At 36.1% G+C, this 16116-nt stretch overlaps 1 protein-coding gene across 1 annotated transcript; it reads left to right on the top strand.

The window, feature by feature from the left end:
• Nucleotides 1-3234: 3234 nt before the first annotated feature.
• GTPBP8 (GTP-binding protein 8 (putative)) lies at nt 3235-15417 on the top strand. The gene is made up of 6 exons (XM_008574818.1): nt 3235-3578; nt 5263-5361; nt 7007-7137; nt 8134-8233; nt 10143-10261; nt 13404-15417. Exons 1-6 carry the CDS (start codon nt 3243-3245, stop codon nt 13471-13473), a joined length of 855 nt encoding a protein of 284 aa, XP_008573040.1. The 5' UTR covers nt 3235-3242; the 3' UTR covers nt 13474-15417.
• The last annotated feature ends 699 nt before the right edge of the window (nt 15418-16116 follow it).

Genomic DNA, 16116 nt, shown 5'->3' with positions numbered 1-16116 from the left:
AACAATGTGATTATCTGAAGGAAGCATTCCAGGCAGGAGTGCAAAGACTCAGAAAAAGGAGTGTATGTATGATTGCTTGAAAAACAGCAGGAAGCCAGTGTGGCCAGAATGAAGCATGAAGTAAACAAGGGGAGAATAATAGTAAATGGAGTCAGACAAGCAAGAAGTGGGGAGGAGAAGGAAGATTACAGCTTTTTGTTTGAGTGAGTGAGTGAGTGAGTGAGTGAGTGAATGAGTGATACAGGAAGCTATGGGAGATTTTAGCTTATATTTTAACAGGATCATGGTTGCCGCCATGTTGAGAATGTACTGAAGGGGGCAAAAGGCAAAAGTGGGCGAGCAGTTTGGAAGCTATTGAAGTAATATAGGTGGGAGATAATGATGGCTTGGATCGGGATGGTAGCAATGAATGTGCTAAAAAGTGTCAAAACCAGGATATGTTTTCAAGGTAAAACTGAGGGGATTGCTAACAGGATGTGGGGTGTAAGAGAAAGAAATCAAGAATTGCTCCCAAGAGTTGAAGGGGGATCAATTGGAAGAATGGAGTTGCCATTTATTGACATGGGAATGACTGCAAAAAGAACAGATTAGGAAAGAATGAGAAAATACCAGGAATTCTGTTTGGAGATAGTAAATTGGGGATATGTATTAGACAGCATGGTTTTCTAATGTACACGCCTCCTTCTCCTGACTAGGAGGCAAACCCTCTTCTAAATCTTAGCCCTTACCTACACCTGATCTAGAAAGCTAGATCCTGAGTCCCTATCTATAACTGTTGGCTAGGGTCCACCTAGAACAAAGATGCTGTCAACAACCAGATTCAGAGTACCGGCAAAACCCAGAGAGTCCTGTTGCAATACCCCATCCACCACACTGATGCTCTTTGCCCTAATTATCCTGAACTTTGATAATTCGCTGTAGACCCTATAATTTTTATTGCGACTCTACAATGGGGTTAGTTTTCTTAAACTAATTCCTCCCAGTTCTAGCTTTCCTCCCTCTCACTGCTCTTCAAAAGTCCTTTATGCTCTGGTTTATTTCCAAATCTGGGGCCCTAATGTTCAGAAATAGAATGGCACATATGAAAGTACTTTCAAAGTATATTATGTACATAGTAATATATGTAATCTCAAGTTTCTGGATGTATACAATGAATTGCTTTATGTTATTTATTTATAAAGTGCTTTATGATGGGGGAGTGAGACTAGGGAATGGAGAGGAGCCTCAAAGCTTAATGCAAAGACCAATCAAAAATTAGCCAGCCAGCAGCAGGTCAGTCTGCTGTATTGGCTACTCTCAAAATCGTTGGTCCTGTTCATCAATTTTTGTATCATATTTATTCAAGAATTGCCTTGTTTAGTTACTGAACAACCTGGGGAATAGCTTAAGAGACCATTAGTTAACATTCCTCTGCTGTTTACTGCTGTTTTAGAAGACATACCATTTTTACACAGGAGTATTTTTCAGTTACTCATTTCATCTTACCATGCACTTATCTACCATTCTAGCACTGATCCGTTTGAACTGCTTTGAAAAAAAACTTTTGAAATGAGATGTCGTTACAGAACATCCATGAAAACAATTTTGTATCACCTGTGCAAACTGTTTTATTTTATAAGAAATCTCTAAAGTTTGATGACATTTCTTGCAGCCATAGAGAAGACTGAAATACGAACAGCACCATTTCTATTGTATTGTCTCATACATGCCCTCTATATTAATGGAAATTGTTGATGTTCAATGATAGACTATATTGGCAGGCTGTTTGTTCCAGCTACATTGTTTAAGTCAACTTTTTGGGTTCACTTACTGTTCTGGTTTTTATTTTTTTTAAAAAAAAAGAATAAAAGAAGGCAGTATTCCCTTTTTAAATGAGCTTTCAGAAAGTTGCTGAGAAGCTAAGTGGAATAGACAACTGTAATTGAACACTGAAATACATCATGACACCCTTTCAAAATGATTTTAAAGGACGAATTTTTTGGAAGTCTGGTGTTCCCACTGCTGGGTACCTTGGTGTCTCCATACAAGTTCTATTACCAGGAGGTTAAAGGCATTTTCATTCCAGCGTCTTTTAGCAAGCCTAATATATACAGATGATAGTGTCCACTGCTGCTTTCCTTCCAAATCCAGTTCTTCCACAGAAATCAGCCTGTGGTTTGTATTTGACATTCTCCCATATCCCTTGTTTAATTACCATAGCTTTATAGTATTCACTTCCCCTTCCAAGTATGTCCAAATGTGTGGTCTCTTCCTCTTTGGACATTTCCCTCCAAACACACTAATCCCTCCACCCTCTTCTTTGTACCTTAACTTCTGCCCCCTCCCCATCTCCAGCCTCGTTGGTGTTCACTCAGAGAAGCCCACAGTAAGTAAGCAGCTGACGGCCCAGCAGAAACAAACACAGGGAGGTTTGTTTTTGTGTGAAAGGAGAATATTCCAGGTTATACAGGAAACTGGACCTGTAGACACTGTGGAAAACTTTGACGATGTTTGTTTCCGTCACATGAGTCTTTGTTATGTTTGTATAGTTGATGTTGATGCTCACAGTTTTTTCTTTCTTCTTTTTTTAATCTGAAGGTTCTCCTAATCTCTAGTGTATTTTTTTTTTTTTTTCATTTCCCTGGGACTTTTGTTTCTTCTTCTTTCTCTCCTTTGTCCCTCTCCATGTCCCTTCCCACTATGCACAGATTAAACTTAACCTACAAACTCCTAACTGTGATCTGTGGAGAATGTACAGAGTTTAAACACACCAATAAATACTTTAACTTAAAACAAACAAATCCAAGATGTTATCCCAACCACATTTCTCATCAGCCCTTTTCTTTTTTACTGAAGTGTTTTTTTCCTAGTGATGCGGATGTATGACAAACGTCAACGATCCATAAGAAAACGAGAAACGTGCAGATAAAACGGGCCTGGAATCCACCAGAACTTCACACTTTTACTCCTTCACTTGACACTCAAGAGCCCAAGCCAGGTACGTCTTTCACCTCTGGAAACCGTTAAACATCCTCCCAGGGCGATGGACTAGTCAAAGCCTCAGCCTAGAATCCGGCGGGCTCTCCCCAGTCGGTCACTCCCGCGGGCCTCTAGCCCGCCCGCCCCCAGAGCACTGGACGCGAAGGCAGGAACCAGCGAGGCCCGTGGAGACTACAATTCCCAGCAGGCATCGCGGTAACAGTTTTCACGCACGCACAGCCCTGACCCTGGGAATGCGGTCCCGCTGTGGGGCTTCTGGGGAAATGGCGGCACCGAGGCTGCGGCTTGGAGTGGGAAAGCTCTTCGAGATGTCCTTGGCGCTGGGGCGCCTGAGCCGAACGTACAGCACATCTCAGGTTTTTGCTGAGGTGCTACAGCTGCCGACGAGACAGCTGACGAAGCTAGTGTACCCGCTGCAAGAACTCGAGCGCCATCTCGCCCCGAACACGAGGCCCGAACTTAACCTGAGGATCTTCGACCCGAGCCTGGAGGACATCGGGAGGGCGGAGAGCTGCTTCTCGGCCACCGCCCGGAGCCGCATCGAGTACCTCACCTCCGCCGTCCGTCTCGACCACGCCCCGGACCTCCCCCGGCCTGAGGTGAAAGCTGCATCTGCTCGCCGCTCACGTGCCAACCGGAGCCCGTCCTCCCAGCCGGCCGTGAAGGCTTGCGCGGGGATCTTGCTGTCACTTATTTCTTGTCACCCAACGAAGATATTTCCTAGCTTTTGTGTGTGTGTGGACGAATATATTATTTTAACTAATAATCATATACATAGTTTTAGTTATTTTGGTAATGAATGTAGAAGATTTTGAAAGGCTTTAGAAGGTTTTAAAACCCAAACAGCGGTCAAAAAATTAACTCTGTCCCTTTATTATCGTTTTTTGTTTGTTTTTAATTGAAGTAGGGAAAACATGCCGACACAAATTAGGCAGGATTTAGGCAGCGAAGAATAGGAAACGTGCAATAGTTTCAGTTTCCTTGTCAATATGTCATTTTCACCCAATCTAAATTTCCTCTCGTGCAGAAATAATTACTATTGTACAGATGGCAATAAAGTGGAAGATTTTTCAAAACAGCTCTTAGGAGTGAAATTCCATGAGTGCATTTTATGCATGTCCTACAGTTTAATATTTTGTTCTAAGTAAGCTAAAAGGAGGCTTGAATCTCCATACATATTGACAGTAACTGTACCATTTTCCCGAATTTTTTCTTCTAAACATATGTAAAACTGATACAATAATATAAGTAGTCAGGACTCAGAGAGTACATAAATTCTTTAAAAATTTGGAAACAGCATTGCTTTTCGATTTAAGCTTCCAAATTACTTTTGGGTAATTCGTTTTTAAAAATTCAGTTTTATCCGTATGTTAGCATTGGATTTAATCTCGCAGAGCGTTTGAAATTTATGCAGGACTCAGATCAATTGAGTTTGAAGGACTGAACCAGGTTTTGCAGAATATGTAGAATTCCTGTCCCCTGAGCACCAAATGCCCCCCAATTGTATTGATAACTAAAAATGCTCTTAGAACTTCCCAAAACGCCCCCAAGGGGCCATACTGCCTTCATTTAGAACAACTGGTTGGTATTGTCCCCCCTTCAATACCATCTTAAGAAGCAGAGCCATGTGTATTAATCGTTATTAGCAGGAATATTTTGTTGCTTTCCACATCACAAAGGAGAAAAGCTTAATTGGAACAAGAGAGGTCAAGGGAAAAGAATAACCATTAAATTGCAGTGGTATTACAGTGTACTATGGAAGTTCATGAGAAAATGATTCCAAACATGTAGTTGTACTTTTGAGCCAGTTTTGTTGAAATACATCTAATTTTTACTTCAAAAAGCTTTGTAAATATGGAATGGTTGATAAAAGTTGTAGATATTCTTGAGTAGAATAGTGTAATTAAAAGCACAGTTTCTGGATATAAATGTCTTGAGTTCAAATCCCAACTCCACAATTTCTAGCTGTTTACTTTTGGGCCAGTTATGTTTTCTCATCTGTAAAATGGGAATAATAATATTACCTACCTCATCTTTATGGATGCCGTAAAAAGTAAATAAGAAAATGTATGTCAAGTGCCTACAACACTACCTGGCACATTGAAATCATTCAGTAAATATTAGCTGTATGTTGGAATTGGAGGTTCGACTAAACATAAGCTAATTTTACATGGCTTGGCAAGACTGAATAGTTTGGCAGAGTTTTGCAGGTAATACAGCATATAATAAATATATATATATATAAAAACTAATACTCAGTTATCTTCTTTCTTCTCATATAAGGTGTGTTTTATAGGCAGAAGTAATGTTGGAAAATCCTCTCTAATAAAGGCTTTATTATCACTGGCTCCAGAGGTTGAAGTCAGAGTCTCCAAAAAACCCGTGAGTTGAAATTTTAAAAATATCTGGACCATCTCTTGAATTGACTAAGATAAATAATAAATGTTGGGAGGTACAAGGAATCATAATTGCTAAGGTCTTAGAGAAGTGATTTTTTTCAAACATATAATAAAGGAAGACATTTCATTAATGGCTGTGTATTTCTCTGAAGAAAAGGAAGTGTGGCTGGATTTGTTATAGTAGTCTTTCCAGTATCTTTGAGTAAATCTTCTTTCGTCCAAATCTTTCAAACAGTTGCCAAATAAAGTGTCTTATTGTTATTTTCTATTTCGTTCTGTAAGAGTGATCTAGTTCTACATTGATTTTAGGGGAAACAGCTTTAAAAGCTTTTTACTTTTTTCCTACTATAATTCTTCATACCTTATTAACTCATACCAGTCAGGTATATTGTGTCTACCCTGGCCCAAATGATGTGCTTTTTATCCTAGCCAGTCTGCTGTAATAGCTTTCCGCCATTTTCAAATTTCTTCCACTTCCTTCTCAATGAGGCACACTCTACCAATATCTAAGATAACCTTTTCTCAAAGCTTACCCCCACTTCTCCTCACCTTATCTGTACATGGCAAAACCTAATCCTAGCTGCCCCTCGACCGTTCATTCTCCCGACCCTCATTCTTTCATCAAGTTGGAACCCTTCCGTGAAACTTCACTAGTCTTCTCTTGCTCCCCACTTCATGTAGTTGATTCTCTGGCTCCATCGCTAATGGTTTTTCCTATTCCTTAACTTTCCCATCCTTACTCCTGCCCTGCCTCACCTTCATATTGGACAATGGAGGAAATGTATTTTTGATATTCCCAATCTGTAATTCTAAAATCATTTTCTTATAGACAGACAGATAAACTGACTGGGAACTTAATCACCATTTATAAAAATCTTTCCTCTGATACTATTTGTTATAAGATCCAAACAATTGACTAACTTTGTAAATTGTCCATCTTAATCTTTCCTTTTCTAATTAATAAATGTCCTGTGGACACAAAACTATGAATAAACCACTTATTATCATTAGATCAATTTTAGTTGCACAAGTATTTTATAATCACAGTATAGTGTTGTACATGCTTTAAAAAAATTATTTAATAAAATCACTAAAACCCACCTAATAAAACATGCAAAACATCTTGATTTTAGAGAAGCAATAGTCTTGGTATAAGAAACTATCAGGCTTTGGATCTAGGTTTTACAAAAACCCATATGACTGATTGTAAACATTTCAACCTATCAGTGCCATAATCCATTTCTCTTTAAAGTAGAGATAAATTATTCATCAGAGAATATTGAGTAATCCAGTCACACAATTTAGAACAGGGTGACTTTTACACCAAGCGTTAATGAAATAGAAAAGACTCCAAAAACATTTTGCCTTCTAATACGGGATCTAAATTTCCTCTTAGGTCATACAGGTTTTTTTTAAAAAAATGAATTGGAGGGAAGAAGAAGTATGATTGAAGCTTATCTCCAGCCACATCCCTTCTTTCTTTTTTTCCTGTGTTACCATCAGCATAGCTAGGATTATATACTTAGGCTTTTAGTAAATATTTATTGATTGAATAGAAAACATTTCAAGTCATGAAATATATAAAGGACATTTTAAGACAGCTTTTATTTTTCCATTTACTTTATCAGGGGCACACAAAGAAAATGAATTTTTTCAAAGTTGGAAAATATTTTACATTGGTGGACATGCCAGGTTATGGCTATAGAGCACCTGAAGATTTTGTTGACATGGTGGAGACCTATCTAAAAGAACGAAGGAAGTAAGGAAAAATTTTTCTTATACTAATTATACGTTTAACCTAAAAGCACATTTTCATCAAGAGTTTTCTACACATGATGAACACTTCAGTTTTATCAAATGACTTATTTTAGAAGTCCCATTTTATTTTCATAATTTTATACAATACAGTATTTAGGACCAAGGTATGTACTGCTTGCTTGGTTTCTTCCTGTAGGTTATCTTAATCTTAAATTCACATATTTTCCTAAATTGAGATTAAAAAGAGTACTACAGCAGAGTTAGTTCATTAACTTTTTTTAAACTAAACTCTTAGCTGGCTAATTTTGAAAATGAAAAATATTGGTTAATGTGGTATTTACTAGATTTAAATAAACTTTAGTAAGTTCTCATCATTCTTAAAATATCTCAGACATCACATCCTCTGAAAATGTTGTTTAATTTTGTTTCCATAGGTAGTCAAGTGATAGTTTTGTGTTTCAAGAATTACACAATATACAGAAAAATAATGTTAAACTTTTGAAGTGTAAAAAAGTGTTTATAAGCATCTTTGTTGTTATAGCTTAACATAGAAACCAAGATGAAATATTTACATAAGAAAATGCAATATATAATGTGTCCGTTTTCTGTTGTTATTATTAAAGTAATATTTTAAAAGTTAAACATTTCTATAACATAATTGGATTTGTGCCTCTTTCTCTCACTAGAGTTTAAGCTCTTAGAGGAAGGGACTCATTCATCTTTGTATCAAATTCCAGGCAGAGTGTGTTATGTTCAATAAATGCTTATTGAAATAAATTAATATTTAGCAAATTCAGTTATTGAAAGTAAACAGCATTGAGACCTACTGGACTGTAGGATGAACTTGGTGAATTAAACATTCCTTTTGCCTAAAGAAAGTTTTAAATTTTGAATTGATAACTATTCAAAAGAAAATTTCTTAGTATAGTAAGGGTTGAGGGGAGAAAAATAAGTGTATCTTAAGTTGCTACTAATCTTCTTTTCTATGTTCTTATAGTTTAAAGAGAACATTTTTATTAGTAGATAGTGTTGTTGGAATTCAAAAAACAGACAATATTGCCATAGAAATGTGTGAAGAGTTCGCATTGCCTTATGTGGTAAGTATTTCTTTTGAATCATGGTTGCAGTTAGAAATACCAGTTCTGTGTGCATCTGTGCACATAGAAACACTTTTTAACGAATAAGCAGGTCTTGCCTCCTCAAAAGATTAAAGAGAATGCCTTTTGAATAATCTTTTCGATTATCAGCCATTAATGTTAGAATAAGTTCTGTGGCACTTTTATTCTCTTTTCCTTCTCTTAGCTTTAAGTTTTTAATAGTTAAAAAGGTTTTTTAAGCTGTTCATTTAATGTTCCAAAGTGCTTTTCTTTTTCCTGTGTTTTTTTAATGGCAATATAAACATTTGTCCAAAACATGTTAGTAGCTCTTTAACAGCAGCTTGGCAGACGGTACTTAATCAGAATGTAAATAAAACTGCAACCAAAAATTTGCTAAACTAAATTGGATTTAAAAATATAAAACATAGCAGGCTTTAGCTTACACAGGTAGTGTTTTTATATTCTTAAAGAAAACAAAATTTCTTTTAAGAATATTTTACCAGTGTTCTTTCTGTTGTTTGACCTAGGATAGAATATAGATTATAGGTTGCTATCCACATTAATTTTTCTTTGTGAGACTTCCAGATAAAATAGCAGTGAAGAATCCAGTGACTATAATTTGGTTTCAAAAAAATTCAGAAAACCACTAAAATATAACAGTGGAGTTTAATGCAAATCAAACCATGCTACTAGTCAACCACTTTTGTTGTATTCTTGGGGTTATGGAATTCTTGGGGTTTGCCAAAGTCCTATGAAGCATTACACATAACTTACAGTTATGAGAAGTCAAAGAAGTGATAGTTTACATAGTAAAAATGGCTAAATATTGCTAACTTGGTTTTTTTAAGTAAAAGTATTCCTGATTTGGTATCATAGGTACCAGTTTGCGAAATCATATATTTTCCTAGTTTTAACTGGAAGGAAATACTACTTTTTTCTTTGGAAAAGGAATTGGGATAGAGAAATTATATCTTCTTTTAAATATCAGCACATTTCTCTTTATGAGGAAAGACTCCCATTTGGGGGGATTCACAAGTCATTAAAAAAACCACACTTTCTTCTCACTCCTGCCATTAGCATTTTTTATGACTAAAAAGTTTGATTCCTCAGGAAATCTAATTTTATAGGAATTCCCCTGGAAAAGCTGATGGATCAAGGTTTTACTTTTTAGTTGATTATGTAATCATCCATGTAGTTGTCTTTGGACTAGTAAAATTCTAGACTCACTTGGTATCTAACTATAATATATACAACCTACAAATAGCCCAATTTCTAATTTTTCCTTTAGAGTATTACATACAAGGGTGGGTGCTCCAACAAGTTCATGAAAAATAGAATTAAAAGATAATATGAACCTTTTCATGAACTTTTTGAAATACCCTCATATAAGGCTGAACCATTTTGTAGATCAAAAATGATTTTAAGTTGGCAATTTTATTTGGAGCAACCTAATAATATTCATTTGTATGTTTTAGACCACAAGATACATTGTGATCATATGAAACATTTAGCTTATGGCAATTGCAGATATGGCTGCAGGGTCCTTCTCACTGATCTTAAATCCAAGATATTAGGCCCCGTATAGCTAAAGCACCATTAAACAGCAAACAAGTAATGTACTAGGGTACTTAAAAAGTTCGTGGAAAAGTGGAATTAAAAGATAATACAGTCCTTCCATGAACTTTTGAAGATCCTTCATATACTTTATATGTTGTACATGTTAATTTAATCTTCACAGCAACTCTTTTATGGGGTATTGTTTTTATTTTATAGATGAGGAAACAGGTATAGAGAGATTCACAAATATGCATGGGTCACCTAGTTATTACTGAAAAATTGTAGCTAAAATGTGTAAAACCTGTATATTAAATATTTTATTTCTAATGCTTAAAAATTTATTTTCTTACAGATGGTATTAACAAAAATTGACAAATCTTCCAAGGGACATCTTTTAAAACAAGTGCTTCAGATTCAGAAATTTGTTAACACGCAAACACAAGGATGTTTTCCTCAGTTATTTCCTGTAAGGTAAGAGTTTATTTTTTATAACCTTATGTACTAAAAACCTTTAATATTAAACCATTGTTTCTTAAATTGAGTTGTCATTTAAAAAATTATTGGCATTTGGGCCGGCCCCGTGGCTTACACGGGAGAGTGCAGCACTGGGAGCGCCAAGGCCGCGGTTTTGGATCCTCTGTAGGGATGGCTGGTGCGCTCACTGGCAGAGCGTGGTGCGGACCACACCATGCCGATGCAATCCCTTACCGGTCAAAAAAAAAAAAAAAAAAAAGAAATTATTGACATTTGGAAGACTACACATTTAGCCATGATTTGTTGGTGCAATTCATTAGTACTTTGAATTTTTTTCCTCCATTCTTTCTTTCTTCTGCTGTTTCTTCTTAGATCCTTCCTTAAGGCACTTCATTATCTTCCTGCCTCAGCCTAGCTTAGCCCTAGACCACAGCAGAAGTGAAAACTTCTTACTTCTTAAAATCAGCTAAACAACAACCACAATGAAGATGCTACTATCCCTTTCTTAATTTCAAAGAAAAACAACTTATCTTTATGGTAGAAAGCTTATTCAGGCTGTGAGGAATAAAAGTTTTCCTTTAAAAAGACCATACAGAAAGAAGAAAATGTTTCATGTAAGTTCGAAGTAAACATTGGTAGCAGACAGAATGATTATTTCCTAAAATTTCTGAGATTATGATGTGGTTTAGTGACAAAGCATGGGTTTGTACTTTCATTGTATACCCTAGATACAGTAAGTAAGCGTACTTTGGCAGAGATTCAGTGCCATTCCTCTCTGATTTTCTTGATCATATTTCTTTATGGAAAGGCATTGTGCTAGTTGCTATGAGAAAATAATGAAATCAAGTGACACTTTGTTGTGTATGAAACTGTCCCCTAAGCAATCATTTTAGGTTTTACCAATCTAGATCAGATTTAAATTGTAATTATTAACATGCCTATCAAAACCCCTCTTCCTTTATTCCTACAAAATACTCTATTCCCTTGACTTACATTGGTATCCTATTCATTTGTCTTCGTCCCATATATACAATGGAAACTCCTAGGGGTGGGAATGAAATCCTAATTCTTCTTAGAGCCCTGAGGATTGTCATATAAAAACAGCTATTTCTTTATTATTGTTTAATAAGAAAGAAGTGAGATGTAAGCTCAAAAAAGCAACATAAACATAAAATGGGCAAATCATGGCTTACCAGCAGCATTTGTAGAAATAACATTCTAAGTTTAAGTTGACTATAAGCTGAGTTTGAATTAACAGTATAAAGTGTCTAGGGAAAAACGGGCTAGAATGTTTTCTTGGGCTACATTAATGGAATTATGGTGTTCAAAATACGGGAATGATCAAGCAGTAGTCCCACACTGCTATGTGCTATGTGCCACTAGACCAGTACAGTCAGATTGTGACTCCACATTAAGAACAACTAGAGCTATCTGAAACAGATGGTCTTGGGGAAGGTTATGCCACTAGATCATTCAAAATACATAATTGATCGTCATAGTACATATCCCTGTTTTACAGATAAGGTTATCAATTGGAGAAATTAAGTGAGTTACAGAGAGGTATTTGCTGAAATAGAAAAAACATGGGCCTTAGGGTCAGACCGGCATGGTTTTGCATGGTTCTTCTACTTCCTTGCTACTGGTTTTAAAGCAACTTATTTCATTTTCTTGAGTCTGTTTTCTCACTGGTAAAAATATCATTATTAGAAGGATTAAGTAAAATGTAATGTGACTGATATACACTCATTAGGCACATAATGTTAGTTTCTTTCCTTGCCAAACCTCAGTCAGGATCAGGCCTATGATCCAGATTTTGAGATTCTCACTACCTTTCAGAGGCATTTAATTCTTTAGATGTGCCAACATTCTCTGTTGCATGACCCTGGAATCACTGCAGCAGTCATACTCCCCATAGGTGACCAAGGCATTGAAGAAGGCCACACAGAACTCAGAATCTAAGAATTGAGACATGGGAACCTACTGGCCTTCAAGAACTTCAGTGTTAACTATAACACAGCAACCATATATAAGATATTGGCAGGCTTTTCTCTTAGCTCTTAAAACCCAGTGCACAAAGTGGTGTTATATATACTTCTTGCTTTTACTTGCATGACCAAGTGCAGGCCATCCCTCCAGAAGGGAGTTTGGCTTGTTCACAAAATAGTTATTACAAAGTTAGGTTTTATTTCCTTCTCTTCCTGTATGCATCTAGAAGAAAAGTGAAGTATGGGGTAAACATGTAGTCAGGTGAGGTTTGGCTGTTAAGCCTATCAGCAAATATCAGCAGAAGTTAAGTGCTAATCTTTATGTCTGAACTCTGCCCCAACAGCATAAAGTATAAATGGTGAAAGGCCCCTAGGATTGATGCTGGGAAGTATGGAAGAAATATACAAGCAGGCACAGTATAAATGCTCCCATAGTTCTCTCTGTAGTGAAATTCCAAGCAGATGAGAACTGACTGTAAGGACAGAAAATTATGAGTTGACAGAAATGATGCAAATGAGTTCGATGTGAACTATCCAACTTGTGTCTCTCCTTTAAACCATATACGTGTAATTTCAGTTATAACCCAAGAATCATTAGGTCCTGTTCTCAAGCAGGCAACATTGGTCAAAAAGCCTAAAAATGCTGCACTTTATCAGGAAGGGAATTAGCAATACATCAGGAAATATTTTACCTGTATATAAAACCATTGATATGCATGTCTGAGAAACCATGTGGTCAATACTGACGGATGGATGGATGTAGAAAGACAGACAGATAAATAATAGGCATAATAATGGTGATAGTAACTAAAAAAAAGAACTTGAAAATTATCAAGGTGATTGAATTTTTGTCACAAAAAGAACAAGCTAAAGAAATCAAGATTTATTCTGGGAAACAGAAAGCAAAATAGAAGACATAGTGAAATTTTTAGAATCATGAAGGAAATGGATCAAATAATATGGATCATCAGATTTTAGAATACTACAAGAAGAGGCTGGGTAGAAAGAGGAAAGGCAGAAGAGATTAAAAGACTTTCTGCTTCACACATGTAATCATAAGAGTTTGTAAATAATTTTTTTAAGTTAGATTAATTCAGATCTGTTATTACCTCCGAGATAAGAAAAAAAAAATCATTTTTCTTTTCTTTTCACAGTTCTGTGACCTATTCTGGAATCCATCTGCTGAGATGTTTTATAGCAAGTATAACAGGAAATCTTCACTAATGGCTCCAGTTTAGCCAAATATACAAAATTCTTTGTGCCAACTGGAGTTAATCACCTAGAAGAATTTCAACATTGTTTTAAATATTGTGTATCTGTAAATTACAGGAGGATCACTTCAGCTTTAAAACCTGCATCTTCCCAAAGCAAGAATGAGTTTGTGCCTGGGGAAAAAAAGGTTTATAAATAATTGAATCTTACTGTTCATTAGAACAGATACTAGCTGATTTTTCTATTTTAACAAACTGACGAGTATATAGAAGTCCATAAAATGAAAACTTAATCTACTATGTAGAGAAGGGTTTACCATATTATTTATTGGGCTTTTGTCTTTTAAAGAAAGTATAATGTGTATTGTTTTAAATATTAAAGTGGACTAGGTAAAAGGGGCTGCTTTTCTGTTAAGTGTTGATTGGTAAATTGAAGGATAAGTGCTCCTTTGTTAGTGTATAATTAAGGTTTTTTCTTAAGTTCTTATTTGAATATTTAAAAAATTATTCTTGATAATATTTGTTAGTCCATGTTAGAAACACCAGTCATTTCAGGCTGGGATCATTCACTCTCAGGTGAACACAGGATTCAGAGTTCAGGTTCCAGTAATAATATTTATTATATCTTGGGCAAATTACTTGATTTCTCTGAACTTCATTTGTCACTGTAACCTCACAAGCTCTCAAGATTAAAATATTACATGAAGTATATATATGTGAGAAGAACGGCTGCATACTTGTAAAGCCAAACCAACCAAAGAACATATCAAAATTCATAGGAAGATTTATCACAGAAAACATCTCGTCATGGGGTAGGTAAAATTTTCTCTAATGAAAAGCAAAAAACAAAAGTAGCTTTAAGTGAGAAAACTAATTTATAAAGGGTGAGAGAAAAAAGTTGGTGGGACAGTTTAGAATTGGTATATTTAAGGTTTAGACTGGAAAGATAAAGCCTTACTTTGAACTAAAGTTAATGGAAAAGATTTTTGTGAAGATGCCACTGACCTGTTGATGTAAGTGGCTTAACTTTTCCAAGTGAGGATAAATATTAAAAGGTGATAGTTATAGTGCTGGGTAGAAAAACTACAGCTATAAACCAACTTTGTGGCTTTTTTAGAAAATTCAATTGTGAATGTATTTTCAGTTTTATAATTGGTAGAATTGGTCTATTTTATTCAAACCAGCAATGTTTTAAGCCAAAAAAAAAGATTGTTTTTAAGATAGGCATTCCCCTAAGTAAAATGTATGATGATAAAAGAATTATCTTAGACGTCATCTTTCTGCCAGTGTTATTTTACTGCTTGTCTTTCCTGAGGTTCTAAAAACAGAGCCTGAGACAAAAGCTTGCATGTGGTAGTTTATTTGGGGAGTGATCCCAGGGAACAAAAGTGGTGAAATGAAATAGAAGGAAGTAAAGCCTATCAATGATGCACTGAGTTGACCAAAACATAGGCACTAGTGCTTGCTCGAGGGACCTTGTGAGGAGCCTTATGAAATGTACCTCTGAACTGGCTTTGAGGAGGGGATGGCCCCACACGGCTTCCAGGTTGTACATGCCCAAGTGACAAGCAGTTCTTGCAACTTGTCAAAAGCCCAAGGGCAGGAAGTAAGAGGTCCCAGAGCAGATTACAAGGTCCAGATGCACTTGAAACTGGTTACCACAGCAGTAACTGAAGTAAGAAGGCCAAGAGGGTTTGAAGTGACTCACAGGCCTTGTACACTGCTTTCATAAATGACCTGAGTGCCCTAATGCCACTAGAAGGGGAAAAAATTGGTGTTTACTATGATGACTCTGACAACAGTTTATAATCTCACCTTCTAGGTAACTAATGATTTGTATGTATATTTTAGATTTCATTTTTAAAAATTCAAAATATCTGAATTTAAGTTACATGGAACAATTAACTGATATAGAATTTTACATCCCTTATAAATACATAAATTATCATTTTGTGGATACATATGTGAAGCTTTTACTATTTTCCCAGAACTATAAGGGGCAGGAGATGGGGAAAGGTGGAAATGAAGATATTTACTCTAAAGGAACATTAATGAAGAAGGAAAAAATGATAGGTTGATAGTCCTATCCAGGCTTTATAGTTCTACCTCCGTATATGACTGAATCACTATGGGTTTTCTAATGGAGGGATGCCGTGGACTGAATGTGCCCCCAAACTCACTGACGCTTAAATTGTCCCCCCACAAAGTTCCATGTTTTGGAATTTTGGTTTCCACTGTGACAGTGTTGAGAGGGTGGTAAATCCTATTATGGTAGTTGAAAGGTGGTGCCTTGAAGAGGTGATTAAATTGATGGTTTAATGGTGGACATCCATGTGGTTCTGAGGGCTTTAAAAGGAGCATACATGAGAGTCTCAGCTCCACCATTTTCTGCCTCATGAGACCCCTGCATTGCTGTAAAGCCATGAAGAAGACTCTCTCCAGACATGTTCCCTGGACTTGTGACTTCCCAGCCACAGAAACTGTGTGTAAGCAATAAATTTTGTTTTCTTACAAAGTACTCAGTTCCAAGTATTTTGTTATAAACAGCAGAAACAGACTAATACAAAGGATCATCTCCAAAGTTTCTTTCAACTATAAAAGTTTAATATTCATAAACAGAAGTGCCACTTTCAGATGCAAAAACCTAAACCCAGGT

The sequence above is a fragment of the Galeopterus variegatus genome, unplaced genomic scaffold (genome assembly GCF_000696425.1).
Source record: "Galeopterus variegatus unplaced genomic scaffold, G_variegatus-3.0.2 Scaffold1110, whole genome shotgun sequence".
NCBI classification, from domain to species: Eukaryota; Metazoa; Chordata; class Mammalia; order Dermoptera; family Cynocephalidae; genus Galeopterus; species Galeopterus variegatus.
The sequence above is the reverse complement of the archived record's forward strand: the minus strand, read 5'-3'. Positions and strand labels throughout refer to the sequence as shown.